This window comes from Bombyx mori, chromosome 19 (genome assembly GCF_030269925.1).
Source record: "Bombyx mori chromosome 19, ASM3026992v2".
Taxonomy (NCBI): Eukaryota; Metazoa; Arthropoda; class Insecta; order Lepidoptera; family Bombycidae; genus Bombyx; species Bombyx mori.
The window spans coordinates 5,116,306-5,137,018 of NC_085125.1; the positions used below are offsets into that span (position 1 = coordinate 5,116,306).

Here is a 20,713-nt window from a genome sequence, read left to right on the forward strand (position 1 = left end):
TAATGTTGGTGTGGAAATTTCTTATATGAATATAATGCTGCTAGGATATCCGCTTAATAAATAATAAATAAATATTTACTAACAATCACACCACGTTAACTGGTCCCGTGATAAGTTCGTAAAGAACTTGTGTTACAGGTACCAGATAACGGAAATAAATGTAAGATTTTTATTATACACATACATATATTTAAGATACATCCATAACCCTGGAAAAGACATTTATATTTATCATACAAATACCTTCCCTTGGCGGGATTCGAACCCGCGACCCCCTTGTGTAGTGACCATGTCACTTACCACTACACCAGACGGCCGTTATTTATTAGATATGCTTTAGGTTATTATAATAATGTTAATTGTCGCATTAGTTTCTCATTTTGTAATTTAATTGTACAATTAAATGGCTTGATCAATTAAAATTGAATCATTAAGCCGTTAGTAGTCTTAATGAATCAATATTAACATTATAACTAGCGTTACTGATTTCTAAATAAAGTATGTAGACAAATAAAGAACATATTTTTAAGACCTTACGAATTTAGTGATATGTTTAACTATATATATTATATAGCGATTTATATGCAAATCAAAGACCTTTTTGTAAATACTAGTGGTTCCCTAGTAGTCAAAATTCGACTTTAATTAATTGAAGGTATCAGTATAAGTTTAAACATCATTATGGTTTTATTGTCATAGACTATTATTATACTTCTATAATCACAGATTTCACTAAGACTACACAAGACTATATTAATCTATTCTCGATTTGGCTACCGTTACCCATATCTGTTGTCAAATATATTTTTTTATTGCTTAGATGGGTGGACGAGCTCACAACCCACCTGGTGTAAAGTGGTTACTGGAGCCCATAGACATATACAACGTAAATGCGCCACCCACCTTGAGTAAGTTCTAAGGTCTCAAGTATAGTTACAACGACTGCCCCACCCTTCAAACCAAAACGCATTACTGCTTCACGGCAGAAGTAGGCAGGATGGTGGTACCTTCCTGTGTGGATTCACAAGAGGTCCTACCACCAGTAATTACGCTAATTATAGTGGTAGTGTGTGTTATGTTTTTTTATTGGTTTAATGTATTTTTTATGCATAATTAAAAAAAAATACATTCTGCACTCCTCTATATTCTCTATGTGTGGGAAATTTCACACTCCTCAGTCAGCGCAATTTTCGTAAAAAGGCGTACAAAGTTTTTGCTACAATATAGATATAGCTAATATCTTGAAAGAGACTAATAAACACGTTACATAGATCTTTTGTTTTTTAATGATTTTAAGAGTATTAAATTCATCATTAAACTTTACTACCTTTATTGCACAGAGATATTCTTCTTCAGCACAGAGTACGTGCTGTTGGGGGGATTAATTATTTTTTGTTGCTTAAGGCACAAGGATCCTCAAGACTTGTCTGATGCATAGCTTATGTTACAGTAGGATTTCCACGTATAGTTTTCTCAGTGAAATTATCTAGAATGATATATTTTTTATACATAACGGCTTGTGAGCTTCTAGGCAGTCCAAGACTAATCTGATTAGAGGGAGCCTCATGGCGCATGTGGGACTGCGGTCACTCACTAAGCGACACTGCTGCACTCTCGCTAATGCGTCCGATCTAACGTAACTATACCGAGACCTTAGAACTTATATCTCAAAGTGGCGCATTTACGCTGTAGATGTATATGGGCTGCAGTAACCACTTAACCCCAGGTGGGCTGTGACCTCGTCCACCCATCTAAGCAATAAAAAAAAATCCTCACATGATATTAAGCTATGGTAGAGGTTTAAGCCCATCCCTGGCCCGATTCTGCTCTTCCCTAACTCACATTCGATGCGTTGGCTTTCGGGGGTTATATCCATTTGAAATACTCAAAATCTCATTGGTATTTCACTTAATGATATACGTACTTTTGTCACAAAACAATTCAGTTCGATTATTGACAACGCAAGCGGACCTTTCATTGCTATCAAACAAAGAGACAAATCGCGTACGATAACCACTCCCGGCCCTTACTTTTATTATGAAAAAGTGATAAAGAATTATCTCAATGTTATGTTGACTGCATTGAGTTATTTAATAATGTTTCTCTTTTGTTTATTTAATTAGTTGTACCTAACAAAGTGATCACCGATCCAGAATATCGTATTGAGACGATGGTACATGATAAATAACTATAATTGGTAGTAAGTTTTCTTTATATTACATGATTTTATAAAAACGCATGTGATTTTATTTAATTGTTCGTATTTTTAACCGTGTCATTTATCTGTTTCAGTTCAAATATTGTATAGTTGCCGCTGTTTTTTTGAGATAATACAATTAACGCATTCGCGGATATTTTACAATGGTGTTTCCCGAGCGCTATGACATGTCCTTCTTCAAACGAGGCTTGTGGAGAGTATTAAGCGGTAGGCAGCGGCTTGGCTCTGCCCCTGGCATTGCTGAAGTCCATGGGCGACGGTAACCACTCACCATTAGGTGGGCCGCATGCTCGTCCGCCAACAAGGGAAATAAAAAAAAAATGTTAACTCTGTCATCTGGTATTAAGTGGCTACCGGAGTTTATAAGACATTACAGCGAAGCACTGCTTTTGCTAGGGCTAGGGGTGGTGAATTTTCTGTTAGGCTGAGGCCTATGAAATCGCCTAACTAACCATGCATAGCTGAAATATGCTCTTGATCCTACTAGCGATTAGGTAGGGAAGAAGTTAGATATTTACTGGCGATAGTACGTATTATGGAATCCCACACGGGTAAGTATCAACATTGTGCCAGAGAAGTAGTCATGTATTTCAGTTTGAAGTGGTTTTTTTCCTACCTATTCTGATATGATAGCCTTGAGAGGCTATTTCAACTTGGCCATAGCATGTAGGTAAGCTCACGGAGCTCAAACCGGAATGTTGCTAACATTGGCCCTAGCAAGAGTAGTACTTCGTAGAATCTATAACCGAAAGAAACGCGACCCACTGTGAAGAGCCGGCGAGAAACTCAGTGAGCTGTGTCTATGGGTTAAATCGTTCGTCGAGCCCTTCGTCGCAAACGACGGGTTCGACGAGGACGGTGACCGGTGCTTGTGGTACCTAAAAGCACCGTTAATGGATCGGGAGGATACGTAATCACGTGTTATGGGCGACGTCGACAAGCACTGTAGTACACCGGTGGTTGAGTACCTATGAGCGATCTGTTTTGATTCATATAGCATCTGTTGCCTTGTTTAATCCGCTAGCGTTTCTACTAGTTCAGACTAACCTACCCGTATTCATAGTCGTATACGTGGAAGGATGCATATTACAAAAAAAAAAAAACTTAAATAACATTAACTTTTTTTTTCATTCACCGAGAACTCAGAAGAGAACATAAAGATTCTCAAACTGTTTATTTCCGGAATTCTCTCCTCAAAGACGATCGCGCAAAAAACATAATATTTCCCTCAAAATTATTATTTGTTCAACTTTGATTCAAGTTTAACGACAGCCTTTATTGTTCAGTGTCCATTAGTTGGTCGGTTTGTTTATCTTATTACCACGTCATTATGGTAATTGTATTACCAGTCGCAATGGACGGAATCAGTATCTCTCTGTTATTTCTTCTAGACTTATCTATTTCAACAAAAGGCATATTATCAATAATGAAAATCTATTTACATATTGATAATATCTTAAAATAATCTAAAAAATAAAATCTTACAACTTTAGTATCTATGATCGGTAGGAAGGTTGTAAAAAGCGATTTTCCCGATATGAAGCTTTTAAAATTAAAATTAAAATTTAGTATACGTATTTGATTTAATCTTTTTATAATTTCATAATTTATATTGCAGCCTCTTATCCTGATAGCGTCGTTTACAGTATTCAATATAAATTTAATTTTGTTCAGGTTTATTTGTTTCTTCAATTCGCATAATGTACATATTGTGTGAGATTAGAACTTTTAATTATTTTTCCTTTGAAAATTTATTTGTTTACCAAATAATGTATGGTTTAAGGCATCGCCAAAAATATGAGTGAACTGTTTCAAATATAATTACAATTTTTACAAAGGGTACCTACGCGGTTTATGTAACGCCCATACTACATTAATATATTGTATATAAATAGAAGACAAAAAAATTGTATACAATCTGTACATATATAGTATAATTGAAAATAAAAATTAATAAAGACGGAACTTCATTATAAACGTGTATCTAAGTAAAAACGCTAAACTGGCGTTGCATTGTAACCGGCGCCATCTAGGCGGGTTCCGGATAGCCTGCCGACCGAGAGGGCTGGTGGTCCGGCGTCCCGAGGGGGAGGGTGATGCGAGAGATGTGCTCCACACTAAGCGCTTCTATCGCATTCGAGGTTCGGACGTAGGTTGTTGAACGACAGGAGGTTTTAGTCGGTTCGACTCCGACATACCCCACCCACCAGTGGAGGATGGGAGTCAGGCGATTTCCTACTGACAAAAAAAAACTGGCGTTGCATATAACATCTACACGAAGCGCGTGAGGAGGTCGTAAGTTTAATGACATGTAAATATTTATAAGTAATTTTTCACAAAAGTTGCTTACCTTCTTTTTTCATGCCGGCTTTGAAGCACTTCCTTAATCTACAATATCTGCATTGGTTCCTTTTGTCTTTGTCGACTACACAGTTCCTGCTGAAACTGAAACAAATGATAATAAAAATTCTTTATTATTTTATTTTTATTGCTCACTAGCGACCCGCCCTCGCTTCGCTTCGGAAACATTAAATTTTATTATTGATGGTTGAGTCCCGCGATGTTACCCGCGGTTATTGTCGTACCGCGTGTGACGCCGCGGGGCGAAGTTAGTCTAAAAAAAGTAGCCTAAGATACTGCTCATATCATCAGCTACCTGTCAGTGAAAGTCCCGTCAAAATCAGTCCAGCCGTTCCACAGATTAGCCGGAACAAACAAACAGACAGACAAAAATTGCAAAATGTGATTTTGGTGTATGTACCGTATATATATTCATATGCATGTAGTAAAAAGCGGTTATTTCAATATTACAAACAGACACTCCAATTTTATTTATATGTATAGATTAAATAAATTGTAGCCGATAAGTAAATATAAGGAATATCACAAATTAGTTTAAACAAGACACGCGTCATCTGCGTGGAGCGAATCGAACACGGTCAAACAAACAAACATTCTTTTTTGTTTATAAGTGGGCGTGAATAATGTTATGTTGATATTTAAATATACTTTTTTCGGTTTAATCTCGCCTGTTTACTGTCGTTTTATTATTTTCGACGCTTAAACGGTTTAAAACTTTAGAGCTTAATATGGTTTTTATTAATCGGGTTACGGTTTAATACGATTTTTATTAATTTAATTACGGTTTGATATTTTTCGATTTTCGTGGTCACGGACAACTGAGGTGTTTATTCGTCGACATTAGAATGGCAACAGTGGCAAACTACCGTATATTTTTCTATAAATATATTTTATTTAGTAGACTTTTATGTTTCAATTCAGAATGAACTAATACTATTGCATCGTATTATGAAGTAGTTTTTTTTATTGCTTAGATGGGTGAACGAGCTCACAGCCCACCTGGTGTTAAGTGTTTACTGGAGCCTATAGACATCTACAGCGTACATGCGCCACTCACCTCGAGATATAAGTTCTAAGGTCTCAAGTGTAGTTACAACGGCTGCCCCACCCTTCAAACCGAAACCCGTTACTGCTTCACGGCAGAGATAGATAGGCAGGGTGGTGGGACCTAACCGTACGACTAGCTAAAACCGAAGAAAATATTATTGTTAGCAAACAAAACGTTTTTTTTATTTAGACGTGTCTATGTTGGCAAAGGGATTCACGGCTCTTGGACTTATAAACAACAAACACAAAGCGGTCTGAGAAGCTGACAGAATTGCAATAACGGTTCCTATCTTATCTTTCTTTTATTGCTTTCATGTTTACTAGTTGAATGGTGAATCAGACGAGCATGCGGGTCAACTGATAAGAAATAGCGGACTGCCGCTGACTATCGTTAAACAATAAAATATTACGAATTCATGCCCCAAGGTGAGTGACGGTATCTATGTTTTAATGTCTATGGACTCTTGTAATCACTAAACACCAGGTAGGCCGTCACTTTGTCTATGCGAAATTGGTACAAACAAAAAAACTTAAATCAATCTGCCTAGTTTATAGTGTTACGCCGGTAAGACTAACGCCATCTATCGTCGAATAGCAGAAACGAAAGAACTAGAATCGAGAACGATCGAGAAGTACAACGCCATATATGTATTATCAAATAGCGGAAACACACATCGAAACTACTCGACCTGTCTGGAATGTTCTCGATAATTGTAGAGATGTCGTATCGACTATAAAAGCGTTGCAGAGATGACACGAAGTTATTTAGTAATCGGATCTACTCGAAGCAAAACAGCGAACGGATCACCTGCAGCGAATTACAAATTGTAAAGGTTTTAATCTGTAGGTATCGGGAGACAGCGGCTTGGCTCCGCCCTGGCATTGTTGAAGTCCATGGGCAACTGTAATCACTCACCATCAGGTGGGCCGTATGCTCGTCTGCTTACAAGAGCAAAAAAAGCAACCTCGGTAGAAGTTTTAGTCATCCCGAACCCCAGCGCGTAACAATAGTTTTTGTAGAATTTGTCTTTATTGTGCGGTGTTTAACTAAATTTGGTAGTGCTGTTTTTTAGAAGACTATTGGGGTACTGATTTGACTGGGAATTGGTTGTCTAATCGTTAACGTACATTCATCAAATTCATTCATAATTTACTTGTGTTGTTACCACAGTTTTATTTGTTATGACAGCTACGTTCTCCTATTATTCAGTGAGCACACGTGCCAAGAACTTTTTAAAGAGTTTTAAAATAAAGAATATATTATTTAAATATACATTATATACATACATTACGTTAAATATCTAATTCGAAATACACCTTCTTACTATTTCGAAGTCGAAAATAATAAATAAATAAAAAAAACGACAGACTCCCGACAAAAACACGCAACGCTTAGTGACGCACAAGCTTCAGTAGTTATTTTTGATCCGAAATTATCTCTGACGTACGGACACACCTTCGGTAATCTTCTACCATTGTATTGTGTAAGCGCGCGTAATAATCAAATGTAAGATTTGCGATCGCATCAATTTTAAATAAAGCATACCAAATTGATTATTCGATAATAGAATAGATGTGTTTTTCTTTAATTTACCGACTTCAAAAAAAGAAGAGGTTCTCTTGTATTTTTTTGTGTGTTACATCTAGGCGAACCGATTTTAACGATCCTTTTATTGTTCAAAAACTGATGATTCTCGTGTGATCCTTTTAAATTTAATCAGGATCAGTATTCCAGTATTTACTACATTGGATGAAGTTCTCATTTTATTTTGCAGAACTCGTTATTCTTTATTGGTAGTTTTTTGTATTTTGTCTCTCTCTGGTTCATAGACTCATAAGAGTAACAGTGGAATTATTGATATTCACAAACCATTTAGTTTGGCATATATCTCGGCAACACTGTGGTCATGTCATGTACTATTTGAATAGGGGTATCTGGACGAATTGTCTAAACTTTTATCTTATCTTATCTTATACCTTTAAACGAGCAATTCTTGTCTATATATAATCTGAATGTCGGAAGCGGCTCCAACGATTTTCATAAAATTTAGTATACAGGGGATTTCGGGGGCGATAAATCGATCTAGCTACGATTTATTTTCAGAAAATGTTGTTTTATTCGTGTTTTCAATAATCAACTCTTCCCGACATCTATTGGCGAATAATAATACTATTTTTCTTAATTGAGGGCAACTAACCGCTTTAAAGACACAACAAGAAGGCGTTATCAAAACAAAAAAAACGAGCAAGGCTCGGTCATCATCTAGTTTATTTTAGACAGTGATAATGATCTATTTAAATTATGATAACAGATAATAGCCTTGAAATCGTTTGGCACAATCTATGACCACGAAACCAACTGAGAAATATGATTTTACTATTCTATAATACAAGGTGTTACCCGCTGTTTCGTGGAGTGGAGGATCGTGCTCCCTATGAATAATGTTTTCATGTATTATATTCGATCGAATATTTATTTAACTCAGCACATAGCGATACATATTCATAGTCTTTTTCTTTACACTTGCCTGTAGCAGATTGTTTCTAGAATATTCTCCTCCCTTTCTGACAATATCTCTGAAGAGTTCGAGAATTCTACGAGGCAAATGGTGTCCTTTAAGTATAGACGATTTATACATTGTATCGTTTTTTTTTTAGGGTTACTGGAGGCCCGTTCCAGTTTTACCAGGACAGATTCGTGAGCAAAGGCTCAACCAGAAGGGGTGGGATTTGCTAACACCTGCCCGAGCGCCTTCGAAGGAGACCTAACAACTCAAGAGCAACTGCTTCGCGAATGAATCTACTACCGGATCGGAATCGCGACCCGCTGAGAAGATCCGGCGAGAAACTCAGCGAGCTGATGCATGGGTTCGGTTGCACGTCGACCTCTTTGTCGAGTTCGACGAGTACGGTTACCGGGATTCCTATGCCTGCTCCTAGTGTTAGAGCTGAAGGCGTCTAATGCAAAGGTTATTGGATCTGATGGACCCGTAAGGACGTGAAACATTGTGTCGTCCGCAGTGACCGTAGTAGCGTTTTCCGTTAGTACCACATTACGAATTCCTCGTATCGCTCGCTCCGACCCATATAGGGGGATTGAGAACTTATGAGTGTTAATTAGTTCTTTTATAGACACGCACAATCCACTTTTGATTAATTATGTAACTTTTTATCGCATTTAAAGTAATCGTTAAACAAATGTAGGCAAATGTTACAAAAATTGTATATTATTAAACAGCGCTGAGATATTGTGGCAGCACAATGTTGTCTATAGAATTTTAGTTCCGTCGTTTCTCTTATTTATTTATTTTATTGCTTAGATGGGTGGGTGGACGAGCTCACAGCCCACTTGGTGTTAAGTGGTTACTGGGGCTCTTAAACATCTACAACGTAAATGCGTAACATACCTTGAGATGATATAAGTTCTAAGTTCTCAAGTATAGTTACAAATATTATATTTATGTAAATATTTTAATTTTATTTTGTCGTTATATAATCAAAGAACACCAAACAGTTATAGTATCGCAAGTATATTGGAAGCTAAGCTATAGTGATAAAATGTTTGTTATATAACAACAGATGTAAAATAAAATTTATGAATTATTAACAATAAATCGTTCGCACATGTTGAAGTACCATTCTGAATTATACATGTTAAGTACGTATGTGAATTACACACGTTAGCGTTTTATTTTGATGCGAATTGTATTTAGTACGCTGTTGCGATAGAAATTAGCAGATCATTTGAAAAAACAAGAAGTCAATAATTTTATATGAAATCTCCTTTATTTGTTCGTAACACAATAAAAAAACAGATGTTTTGGATATACATATATACACAAACTATTTGCAGGTTATCAAGAATTCATTTTATCTATCTGTATATTAATACGTGAAGAAGAAAACTTGTGCCCCTTTTTACGAAAATTGCGTGGACGGAGGAGTATGAAATTCCCCACACTTATAAAGAATATAGAGGAGTGCAGAATGCTAATTATTTTTAAAATTATACATAAAGAATACGTTAAATCAACAAAAACACACACGCGCATATATACTCTTTTGTTTCTTGTCTGTGGTCAAATTCAGAATAGGTTAATAATGTTTGTCTTCAATATTATTTATCTATTGCGTAGGCTTGGCGAAATTTGTTATTATACTCGTAGAGGTCTATGATAGTCTTTGATAATAGACCCTTAATAATGTTTCAAACTTATAATTTAAATGAATTATAGTCGAATTTCGACTACCGGGCGATCACTACTCCCTTTAAAACAGTCAAGTGTTAGAATTAAAGCATTGTTAAACGCTCTTCATAAAGAACATATTTCAGAAACCAGGTCTATCAGCGGTCTGTGTTTATTCTTTTTAGAAACATACTTTCCTAATTATCTTTTGGCTTAAAGGATTAGACGCCTGATGTATATAGCACGGTACGGCAATGAAGTCATCGTGGCCTAACGGATAAGACGTCCGGTGCATTCGTGTTGAGCGATGCACCGGCGTTCGAATCTCGCAGGCGGGTACCAATTTTTCTAATGAAATACGTACTCAACAAATGTTCACGATTGACTTCCACGGTGAAGGAATAACATCGTGTAATAAAAATGAAACCCGCAAAATTATAATTTGCGTAATTACTGGTGGTAGGACCTCTTGTGAGTCCGCGCGGGTGGGTACCACCACCCTGCCTATTTCTGCTGTGAAGCAGTAATGCGTTTCGGTTTGAAGGGTGGGGCAGCCGTTGTAACTATACTTGAGACCTTAGAACTTGTATCTCAAGGTGTGTGGCGCATTTACGTTGTGGATGTCTATGGGCTCCAGTAACCACTTAACACCAGGTGGGCTGTGAGCTCGTCCACCCATCTAAGCAATAAAAAAAAAAAAAAAAAAACCTACCCGTGCGGGCTCACAAAGCTGCCTACCACCAGTAGTTACAATTACGCTAATTGTAAATAATATTTGCGGGTTTAATTTATTACAAAATTCCTTAATCGTGCATTTCAATAGTGGACATCTGTTAAGAACCTACGTTCGGACATAACTTATGCCAGTGTAGTATTCGCTCACATGGACCAGAGCTCCCATAAAAATTCTAAAAGTCTTTCAATTTCGTTTTTGCAGGATAGTCGATAGTGTCCCAGGTTGAGAGCCCCGTGAACCTAGTATTACTCCTCGAGCTTACTAGCAAGGTGGTAGATAGAAAAATAAAGCACTTGCTGTTATAATTGCCAGCATAGTCGCATTGCTCGATACAATATATTGACTTTTAGGTTACTTATGACGACCCTTGTAGCGGAAAGTAAGTATTGTACTTTTTGACGAAGCATGTTGCTGATAACTCTGTTTCGATAATCTGACGAAGCGTGTTGCGGATAATAATATGTACTTTTAGGTTATTAAGCTACCTTGCATTTATATACATACACACAAACATCTACTATTGTAAATAAAGTCCTATAAAAAAATAATAAAAAAAATATAATTTAAATATAATTTTAAAATTTTTCGCAACCTATCTGTTCTCTCAAACGCGAAGCCGGTACATTTTGAGGTGAATGTATTCTCGGAAAAGTTCTTTAGAGTTAATTGAATTTAACTTAACTTACGAGAGCTCTCGACAGATTGATGACGACAGGCGATGAATCAACAACCAAACTTTATTAAGAATTAAACATTATTTTCGTAATGAAGTAGGCAAATTCCCGTTGCAAGTCTATCGTAACGAAAACACAGTTTCGACGTAATTGTTTTACTAATTTAAAGTGTCATTACTGACGGACAATAATATGTTAGAGGAAAATAAGGTGATCGATTTGCCTCGTCTGGCTTTAATTGATTTCCCGAACCGGCCGGCATTGTGTCGGAAACAGTCGCTCCTGCCAATAGGTCAATAAAAGTACTCACAAACACAGTTCCCGACACAGGCTACATAGTCGTATCCACGATTGCACCTTTTCACATTGGTTCTAACGAACGATATCAATACGACCATTTTTAAAGATATAATAATAATTATAATAACCGAGAACAAATCGCACATGATCATCCGACCATGTTCCCCTGTGTTGCGGGTACCAGCAGACCGACAAAGATATATATGTGTAAATATATACAAATAAAGATAACAAACATCCAGACAAAGAGGAAACAAAGTTTGTCCGCTATGGAAATCGAAACCACGACCCTCAGTGCAACAGTTAGGGGCTTACTACTAATTACTGCACCACAGAGTCAGTCAAGGATAAGATCGATAAACAGTCAGCGATAATCAGTCACGATATGACTATTTCTGGATCGTTATCGGATACATCAGTAATTACTGTGGTAATTAACTTTAATAATTAATTATTGACTCGCAAACGATCTCCTGATTGAGATATATATTTGCATTCACTGGCTATGAGAGAAACAGAGAAAGAAAATGTGCGCGCGCACTGCTTTCTCTTGCTTCTTCAGTGTGATACAGACAATAGACCTGCATTGTGTCTGTAATATAGGAAACGTAACTCTCTCTCTTTCTCTTTCTATATTCAATAACTTGTATCTCCCTCTCAACTTTCATTCGCCTCGTCCTATCACACTTTTTGTAACGCTCTCGTTACGCGCGTTCACCATCTAACTCCCCAAGTAAAGCGTGCGTAAAGAAGTTTTACTTCAAAAAAATACACACGTATCCGTAGATTTGCTCTTTTGTCTCTGATGTGGAGAGTAAACTGGTGGTGGGACGTCTTGTTTGTGAGGTAGCCGTTGTACTGTAACTGAGACCTTACAACTCAAGGTAGGTGACGGCATTTACGTTGTAAATTTTTATGGGCTACAATACCACTTAACCTTAGGTTGGGCGTGAGCTCGTCAACCCCTCTAAAAAAAAAAAACTTTTTAAATTGTGTACACATCTGAACTCACAACCCATCTGGTGTTAAGTTTCCCTCGGATCCCATAGGTATCACAATGTGAAAGCCGTTACTTTGAGACTTGATTTCTACGTATCAACTATTTAGTTATTAGTCATAAAATTTTTTTGCGGGTCTGATTTTTATTTCACCATGTTATACTTCAACGTGTGTTAAAGTTTGAAAACCGGCACATTTGCATTGCTGCATACGTCTACACCGGGCGTCCTATTTTTTGGGCCACGACGAATTCAAAATGTTTTAGACCATCAGAAAATTCAAAAACTTTCAGTAACACGATCCTAGTCTCAAATTCACTATCAATTTAGGTATTAAAGGCAAATAGTATGCTACAATAAACATGTGGTCTGTTAGGGTGACAATCAAAAATGGTACCCGTATGGGACAGTCAACACTAACCGGCATGTATACAAATGGTTCTTCCTCACGCTCCGTCTGAAGAATCCTTTGCATCCGTCACAGGACGAGGCACCGTAATGCTTGCCCGTCGCCCTGTCCCCGCAGATGGCGCAATGCTGGGATATGGTCGTGGAACTGGCTGCGCTTGCCTCGCTACTGCTCGTCTCCAGCTGCATATCACTATCTGAAACAACACAAATACAGACATATAAATATAGCTGACCCGGCAGACTTCGTAATGCCTCCATCGATAAATAAAAGACCTAACATTTTGTGTAAAATAAACTTAAACAAAAGGAATCCGCGACGGGGGACACATCATAGGGAAAACAAGATTGTTATTGTTATTTATATTGCGAGCATTTTCATATTTATCTACTTTTTAAATCTTCTCTGGACTTCTACAAATAATTCAAGATTATAATTAGCTAAATCGGTCTAGCCGTTCTCGAGGTTTAGCGAGACTAATGAACAGCAATTCATTTTTATATATATAAATAGAAGAAGATACGATTGCTTATATGGATGGAGGAGCTCAGAGCCCCCCTGGTGTTAAGTGGTTACTGGAACCCATAGATATCTACAACGTAAATGCGCCACCCACCTTGAGATATAAGTTCTAAGGTCTCAGTATAGTATCATCGGCTGCCCCAGCCTTCAAACCGAAAGCATTGCTGCTTCATTTGTGATGACGTTAGATAGATTTGACCAAAACAAAGGTGTTTTTTTTTTTTATTGCTTAGATGGATGGACGAGCTCACAGCCCACCTGATGTTAAGTGGTTACTGGAACCCATCGACATCTACAACGTAAATGCGCCACCCACCTCGAGATATAAGTTCTAAGGTCTCAGTATAGCAACAACGGCTACCCCACCCTTCGAACCGAAACGCATTACTGCTTCACGGCGGAAATAGGCGGGGTGGTGGTAACTACCCGTGTGGACTCCCAAGAGGTCCTACCACCAGTAGGTAATTACGCAAATTATAATTTTGCGGGTTTCATTTTTATTACACGATGTTATTCCTTCACCGTGGAAGTCAATCGTTAACATTTGTTGAGTACGTATTTCATTAGAAAAATTGGTATCCGCCTGCAGGATTCGAACACCGGTGCATCGCTTCATACGAATGCACCGGACGTCTTATCCTTTAGGCCACGACGACTTCATGTTCTGCGCGATAATCATATTTTATCATATAAGTTGCCAGTGATACGAAGGCGGGAGTTAGTTAAGTTCTCACTTTATCGCTGGAATACGGAAGCCGGGTTTGTTGAATATTGAATTGTGTTATCTACATATTACCAGTCCTTTATTATTCGAATTTTAGCAGATATCTTTTAAATTTTACTGCATTGAAATAAACGATAGTAAACCTGGCAATATTAAGCTTTTTGTCAAATAATTAAAAAGTCATGAAATCGATATACAACAAATCTAACTTTGAAAACAGTGCTGCCACCCTACACGAGATGACTAATCATTTTTATTATTAATTAATTTGTTGTTCTCGGTAATATTCCAACGGTTCATGTTTTATGGTACCTAGGTCATATTGGAAAGAGATTACAGGCGTCATTTCATTTTTGTGTATAATACATAATAAAGGTGACATAATATTTGATAAGGACAAATGTCTCGATAAGATTTTTTATTTATTTTTCGTTTACTTAAATCGGTTTGATTAATATGATATTGATGATATGATGATATTGGTTTCTTCCTCGATTTAAGACTTCCCGCTCTCTATATTTTGCTAATATAATATTTCCCGATAATGTTGAGTCAAGCTCTATTGTAAATGAGGAAATATATTACTTGTTTCGTAATAATTACGTATATTGAACAAGTGCAAAGAATACAATGGTTTTCGTATGAATATTTTTTAGGTATTCACTAATATAATTAGTTTTTGTATTAGCATGTACGCGTTGGAACATGACGTTAATATTTGAGTGGAATTACATCAACCGCGTTGCAAAAAATCAACTTAAAGTTTAATCATTTATGTTCCTTGCATGTTTATTAACAGTAGTTATTGGCCGTATACCACGCGTATCTTATTAGCTGATGAATTGAATTCGAATATAATTCAAAATTTCAAATCTCAGAGCAGGCCGGGTTTCGGAGTGATTATGGCGCCATGAACCACATAAACACAGTACGGGAGATTATACAAAACGACCACAGAGTATATTCGGCCCCTGTGCTTACCATTAGTGGTATATGAGAAGACTTTTCACCCTATCAAGACCTGGGCTGCGCTGGACTCTTTGCTACGATGCCAAGTAGAACGTTACTATGTCCAGGTCTTGAAATGCCTCTATAACTTTGCCACGATGAATGTTAGAGTAGAGAATGAGCCGTCTAACCCTAATTGCGTAGGGGAGTGAAACAACCGGATGTAATTTTCCCGAAACTGTTTACTATAACGCATTAGAGGATATGTTTAAGACGCTGGACTGGAAAAAGATGGGCATAGATGTTTACGCACAGCACATCTCAAACTTGTGGTTTGCAAATGACATAGTCCTCATGGCGGGAGTCTTTTCATCTCACTACCCCTCTGCCTGAGATCGAAACAAGTGCGCCCTATCGGTTAGGATTTACGGAGCCAAGACGTGGCCACACACAGTGTGGTTAGTCCGTCAGACCAATGTAGCAATATAAACAGCCATGCTCGGAGTTTCTGTGAAGGATAAAATCAGGAATGAGGTTATTCCACAGAAAACTGAAGTCGTCGACATAGCTTTGAGAGTCAGCAAGCTTAAGTTGCAGAGGTCTGGCCATATATGCGTAGAACTGATGATCGATGGAGTAGATGGGTTCTTGAGTGGGGACTGCGCTGCGGCAAACAAACCTAGGACGCCCCCCGGCTAGGTGGTGCGATGGCCATCTAATAAATAATAAATAACAATAAAATAATCTGTATCGATTATTTTATTATTATACATATCGAATATTTTTCTGAATGCATTTGATGTTTATTAAAACAGTTGTTGGCATCGCGAACTACAACCGGTAACAAAAATAACGCTTGCGGGTTTTGATGAAGCTGAACGAAGACAAAGTGTATGTTTATATTATTATCAAACTAAAAAAAGACACACTGAAGATACTTAAAAAAACTTATGGTCTATAAACAGTAATCGATAAGACAAACTCGATGAGTTTACTCGTCATCATTGATCCATTTCGATTGTATCATATTAACGTATAGTGTATAATATACACTTCCATATTCCAAATCGATACTAGGTATAATTAGCAGTTGTTTGGAATGGAATCCCAAAAATTCCTAATTGCCACATTTTTCGGTTTCCAATGCTTACAATTGCTCTTCAAATATGTTATTTACATTATTCACGATTGTCGATGGCGCATGTATCATCAACTTCGATGTATATTTTTTCATAATTCAAAAAACCCATTATTTATCCAAAATTTGACGCGGGTCGAATTGCGCGCCACACTTAGTGCTAGCAATCCACTATCCAGTAGTGTGTCACATCAATGTCGTTTGGAGATAAAATGTGGGTCTGTGTCATACAAAAACAAAAGTTTTAAAGTAGTTACAGTAGTTGAGAACGAACTCATCGTTAAAGTATTATTACATATTATTGTTTATACATACCTACATACACATAATTTCAAACATATCACTTACTATCTAAAGCCCACCCGATGTCATTTATCATGATATAACTAAGTACTTGATAAAAAGCATTAGTAAAAACATTATTTGGCTTGCGTCCGCGATATGTATGAACTAAATAAACAAACAAATGTAGGCAGTTGACACGAGCGTTTCAAATGTCAACAAACCTTCGCTGTTGTATGTCACGTTGATCCCGCGGTGGTCTGCTCCTCCGCTTCTGGACTGGAAGTCGCTGTAGGGAGCGTTGTGCTGCTTCTCCCACACGTGGGCCGGGACCATGTACTCCGACGCAGCACTGTATCCCATCGGGCAAATTTCTTGAGACGTCATTATCTCGTAGCCCAGCACCGGCATTTTATAAACCCCGCACACCGCGAAGGTAACTTCAACTGTTATCGGTTTTCAATCACAACTCATCAATCGAGGGCGCTATTTTTATCAAAACTAAACGATAATTGTTCCAAAGTGTTCGAAAGGCAAAATAAGAAAAATTCCGTAACAGACCTAACACTTATCAGCGACATAACACCGATGGCAGTTTGTAAACAACCAGGACAATGATGAGTAAGTCACAGAATGTATTTACGCGTTGATTAAAGACGCTTACTTAAACCTTCCGGGTAATGTTTCAATATTGATCACAACAAATATCCACTGACAACGGTTACGCGAGGTCGAGGTCGGATTCCGAAAGCGACCTTACCGGCGCGAGATGCGACTAAGACTGCCGGACGAGCACTGCGATGTCAAGCGCGTGCTTCATTGCGACCCGCTGTCAATACGATTAGCGGTCACAACATGAATGATCCGCACAGCGAGCACCGAGATCGATGCGTGCAGCTGATCGCGGGCACCCGCACCGACCGCCGTTGACTCACACGTTTATCGGAACCAGCGGATGTTGAGCCGGTCGCACGAGGGAAGAACAGTCATTGTCAGCAGCTGACGACTAGAAGCTTTGACCATAAACAGTATGTTGTAATAAGCAAACAAAACTAACGGAATGACTAATTGGTTGTGACATGCAGTCGCTTTGTTCCTTTGTTGCCACGCGTTCTCATCCCGCTTTTGTGTTGACCATTCTGTTATCAATCAGGATTCAGATAGCAGCTCGGTGACAGTTTTCATAAACGATAAACCGAACAAGATGTGAAACTGAATGGTATTGACCGACGCTTATTACAATCGATGTTATCCTTGTCATAACATCAGGACATTTGTTGAAGAAATACCAGTAATATTTTGAAAGACCGCTTCATCTGATTTGGCGAGGAATTTTCGAATATAAATCGGTAAAACACGCTCCTTATGTGAGGTTTTCGTTTGGCACGTTGTCGTCTATCTGGGGACAGGGCAGGTCGGGTCGCATCTATCGCTGGCAACTAGTACAACGCCATTCAACTGTCTCTAATCGAGGTTTTGCCACATTAACCGTCTCTATCAGAATCGTACGCGCTATGGTTCTCACGAGTTTAACGCGTGTTTGATATTTATCGGAAGCAAGATCAATAGATCAACTGCTCGTAAATTGATAACTATTTTTATAGGTGCAACAATTTGCTAGGCGAATTTATCTAGGATATCTTGTCCGAAGGGGATATATGAAACACGAAGGAAGAGAACAATAGCTTTAGTTCTATTAGGAGAAGAAGCAGACATATTATCTGCTTGTGTGAAAGATTACAGATACAGATTATCTGCTTTCTTTGAAAATACTGTAAAACACTGCGATATTTTTCAATTACGATTCATTCAAATCATATTTAGGTTCTCCCATATTTCTCCTACCTACCCTACCGATTTCTCAAGAGATATATTTATTTAATTGGTTTTATGAGATATACGAATATATAATGTATCAGTGGATCAACACGTGGCACTGCATAAACACACAACTTGAACAAATTGACAAGCTCTTAAGTGCAGAAGTATTTTGTGGTTTGAACGATCTTATCAGTTACCTTTATTACAAGTAGTATCTTTATTACAAGCGCCTCGCAACGTCTGATTATCGAAAATATACACCCACATTTTTAACTAACTGTGCATTATTTGAAACGTCTGAAATAATATAATAATATTAAAAAGCGCGTGGAAAGTTTCCTCACTAATTAGAATCATGGCTTCGACGAAAATGCTGCTGGTTTCGTCTTTTATTTCACGATTTAGATCTATGCGCTATAATTTTAAGATCATGCATTATTGAAAAATGCAAAGGTGCTCGGACATACATCACATTGACAATTGAATACATTAGAAATAATTGCAAAGTTCACTTTTGTCGGGTCAAAAATTTTAAAACGTGCAAGATGCACGCTATATTTGTACACGCACAAATAAATATCTCAAAATCGAATAAAACCGATCCCGTCGAGACGGTTTACTAACCACTGAGTTTCTCGTCGGGACTTGTCGATGGGTCGCGATTCCGATCCGGTGGCAGATTCAGCGGAGCACTACTCTTGCACCCAGTGTTAGCAAGTTCTATCAGGATGAGCCCCGTGAGCTAACCTAACCGTCCGCTCATAGTGGAAATAGTCTTTTAGGCTACCAATGATCAGGTAGGAAAAAAGTAAACTAAAATAAAAAAGAGGGTATTTCTTTAAATATTGAAATGCAAATATTGCCTTTTTTTGTTGCAAGCCTTATACGCAATGCTTATTATCTTAATGAAACTAGCCAAGTCCGTATTGAACCGAGAATGGTGTGGAGTTCCGTAGTCGAGATGAAATGTCCACACTGAAAATATTTCATATGTATCTAATGCCTCCAACGCCTCTTAGTGCCAAGTATGTCAGATTCGTATGCCTAACTAATAGTAAAAAAATAAATAACATTCTTTTCAGTGGACTTCAAAAAAAATAACATAACTTGATGATGGCAACCTTAAGATTGGGATTTCAACCCTCAGGTATTTGCGTGTGTTATAAGTACCTAATGATCTCACTTTGTTTCGCAATTCCACCAATTTCTTTCGCAGCTAAAAAAAGAACACATTTAAGATTTTAATGGTGGTATGGCGTCTTATAAACCTGCCTGTTTATGCCGTGAAGCAGTAATGCGTTTTGCTTTATGCAGTTTGACAGTTATTGTACTATAAAATCGAGACTTGGGACGCATGTCTCAAGGTCAGTCGCGGGATTTACGTTTTTTTATGTCTATGGAATCCGGTAACCACTTAACACCGAGGGGCCGTGAGGTCGTCCACCTATCTAAACAATAAAAAAAACCTGATGCAACTGGGTACGGAAAAAATACTCAGCATAGCTCTCTCCATTCTTTCAAATTAATTCATGCATATTATTATACTTATTATTAAACGTATACAGTGACTACGGGCCTCTAAATGTACGTTCGAAGTAATTCATCCACATATTATATTGAGGAAAATCCGGTTTGATTCACCTCATCAGTTTGTTCAAAGTCAATTCACATTTTCGAATACAACTTTGACCATTTTTAATTCAGAATAGAATTTCCTTTACCAGTTCGACTGGTTTGATACCGCCCACGTTTTGCTATCATTTCACACACGTCGTGCTCACAAAATGCCCTCACAATAAAATCGGTAGAAACTCAATCAAATGCACATACATAGCCACGATGTAATATCTTCAACGTTTATGTTAAGACCAACGCATATATATGATTTTACAACTCATGCATAAAAATCGTTCTCGAAAATGAAGATATGTACGTAGCAGAGGTGGTGATGATTCAAAAGGAAAAATAGTGTTCTAAACAGTTGACGTGTGGAACCTACGGTCTCTATCGAAGAGACTTCGTTAGCTGTCTTTTAAAGAATATATTGGGTACATTAAATAAAATAAAAAAAACATTGTTTTTTTTTATATTTAAATGGATAGAACGAGTTCACGGCCCATCTGGTATTAAGCGGTTACCATCGGGACCATTACCCGGTGGGACCCATAGATATCAACAACTTAAACGCCGCCACCGCCCTGGGGACTTCAGTTCTAAGTCTCAGTTTTACAGTACAACGGCTATCACACCGTTCAAACCAAAGCGCATTACTGCTACGCGGCAGAAATGGGCAGGGTGGTTGTACCTGCCCGTGCGGGCTCAGGACCCCCTGCAACCCGTAAACTTCA

General features: G+C 37.8%; 1 protein-coding gene across 6 annotated transcripts in view; it reads right to left on the bottom strand.

Moving 5' to 3' along the window:
* Positions 1 to 20,713, bottom strand: part of Hnf-4 (hepatocyte nuclear factor 4) — an 82,334-nt gene that overhangs the window by 18,852 nt on the left and 42,769 nt on the right. For 4 of the 6 annotated variants that reach the window (XM_062673821.1, XM_062673822.1, NM_001044009.1 and 1 more), the window contains 2 exon segments: positions 12,943 to 13,126; positions 4,569 to 4,663 (listed from right to left, as the gene is read on the bottom strand). In XM_062673821.1, coding sequence (XP_062529805.1) covers positions 4,569 to 4,663; positions 12,943 to 13,126 — 279 coding nt within the window. 6 annotated transcript variants of the gene reach the window in all.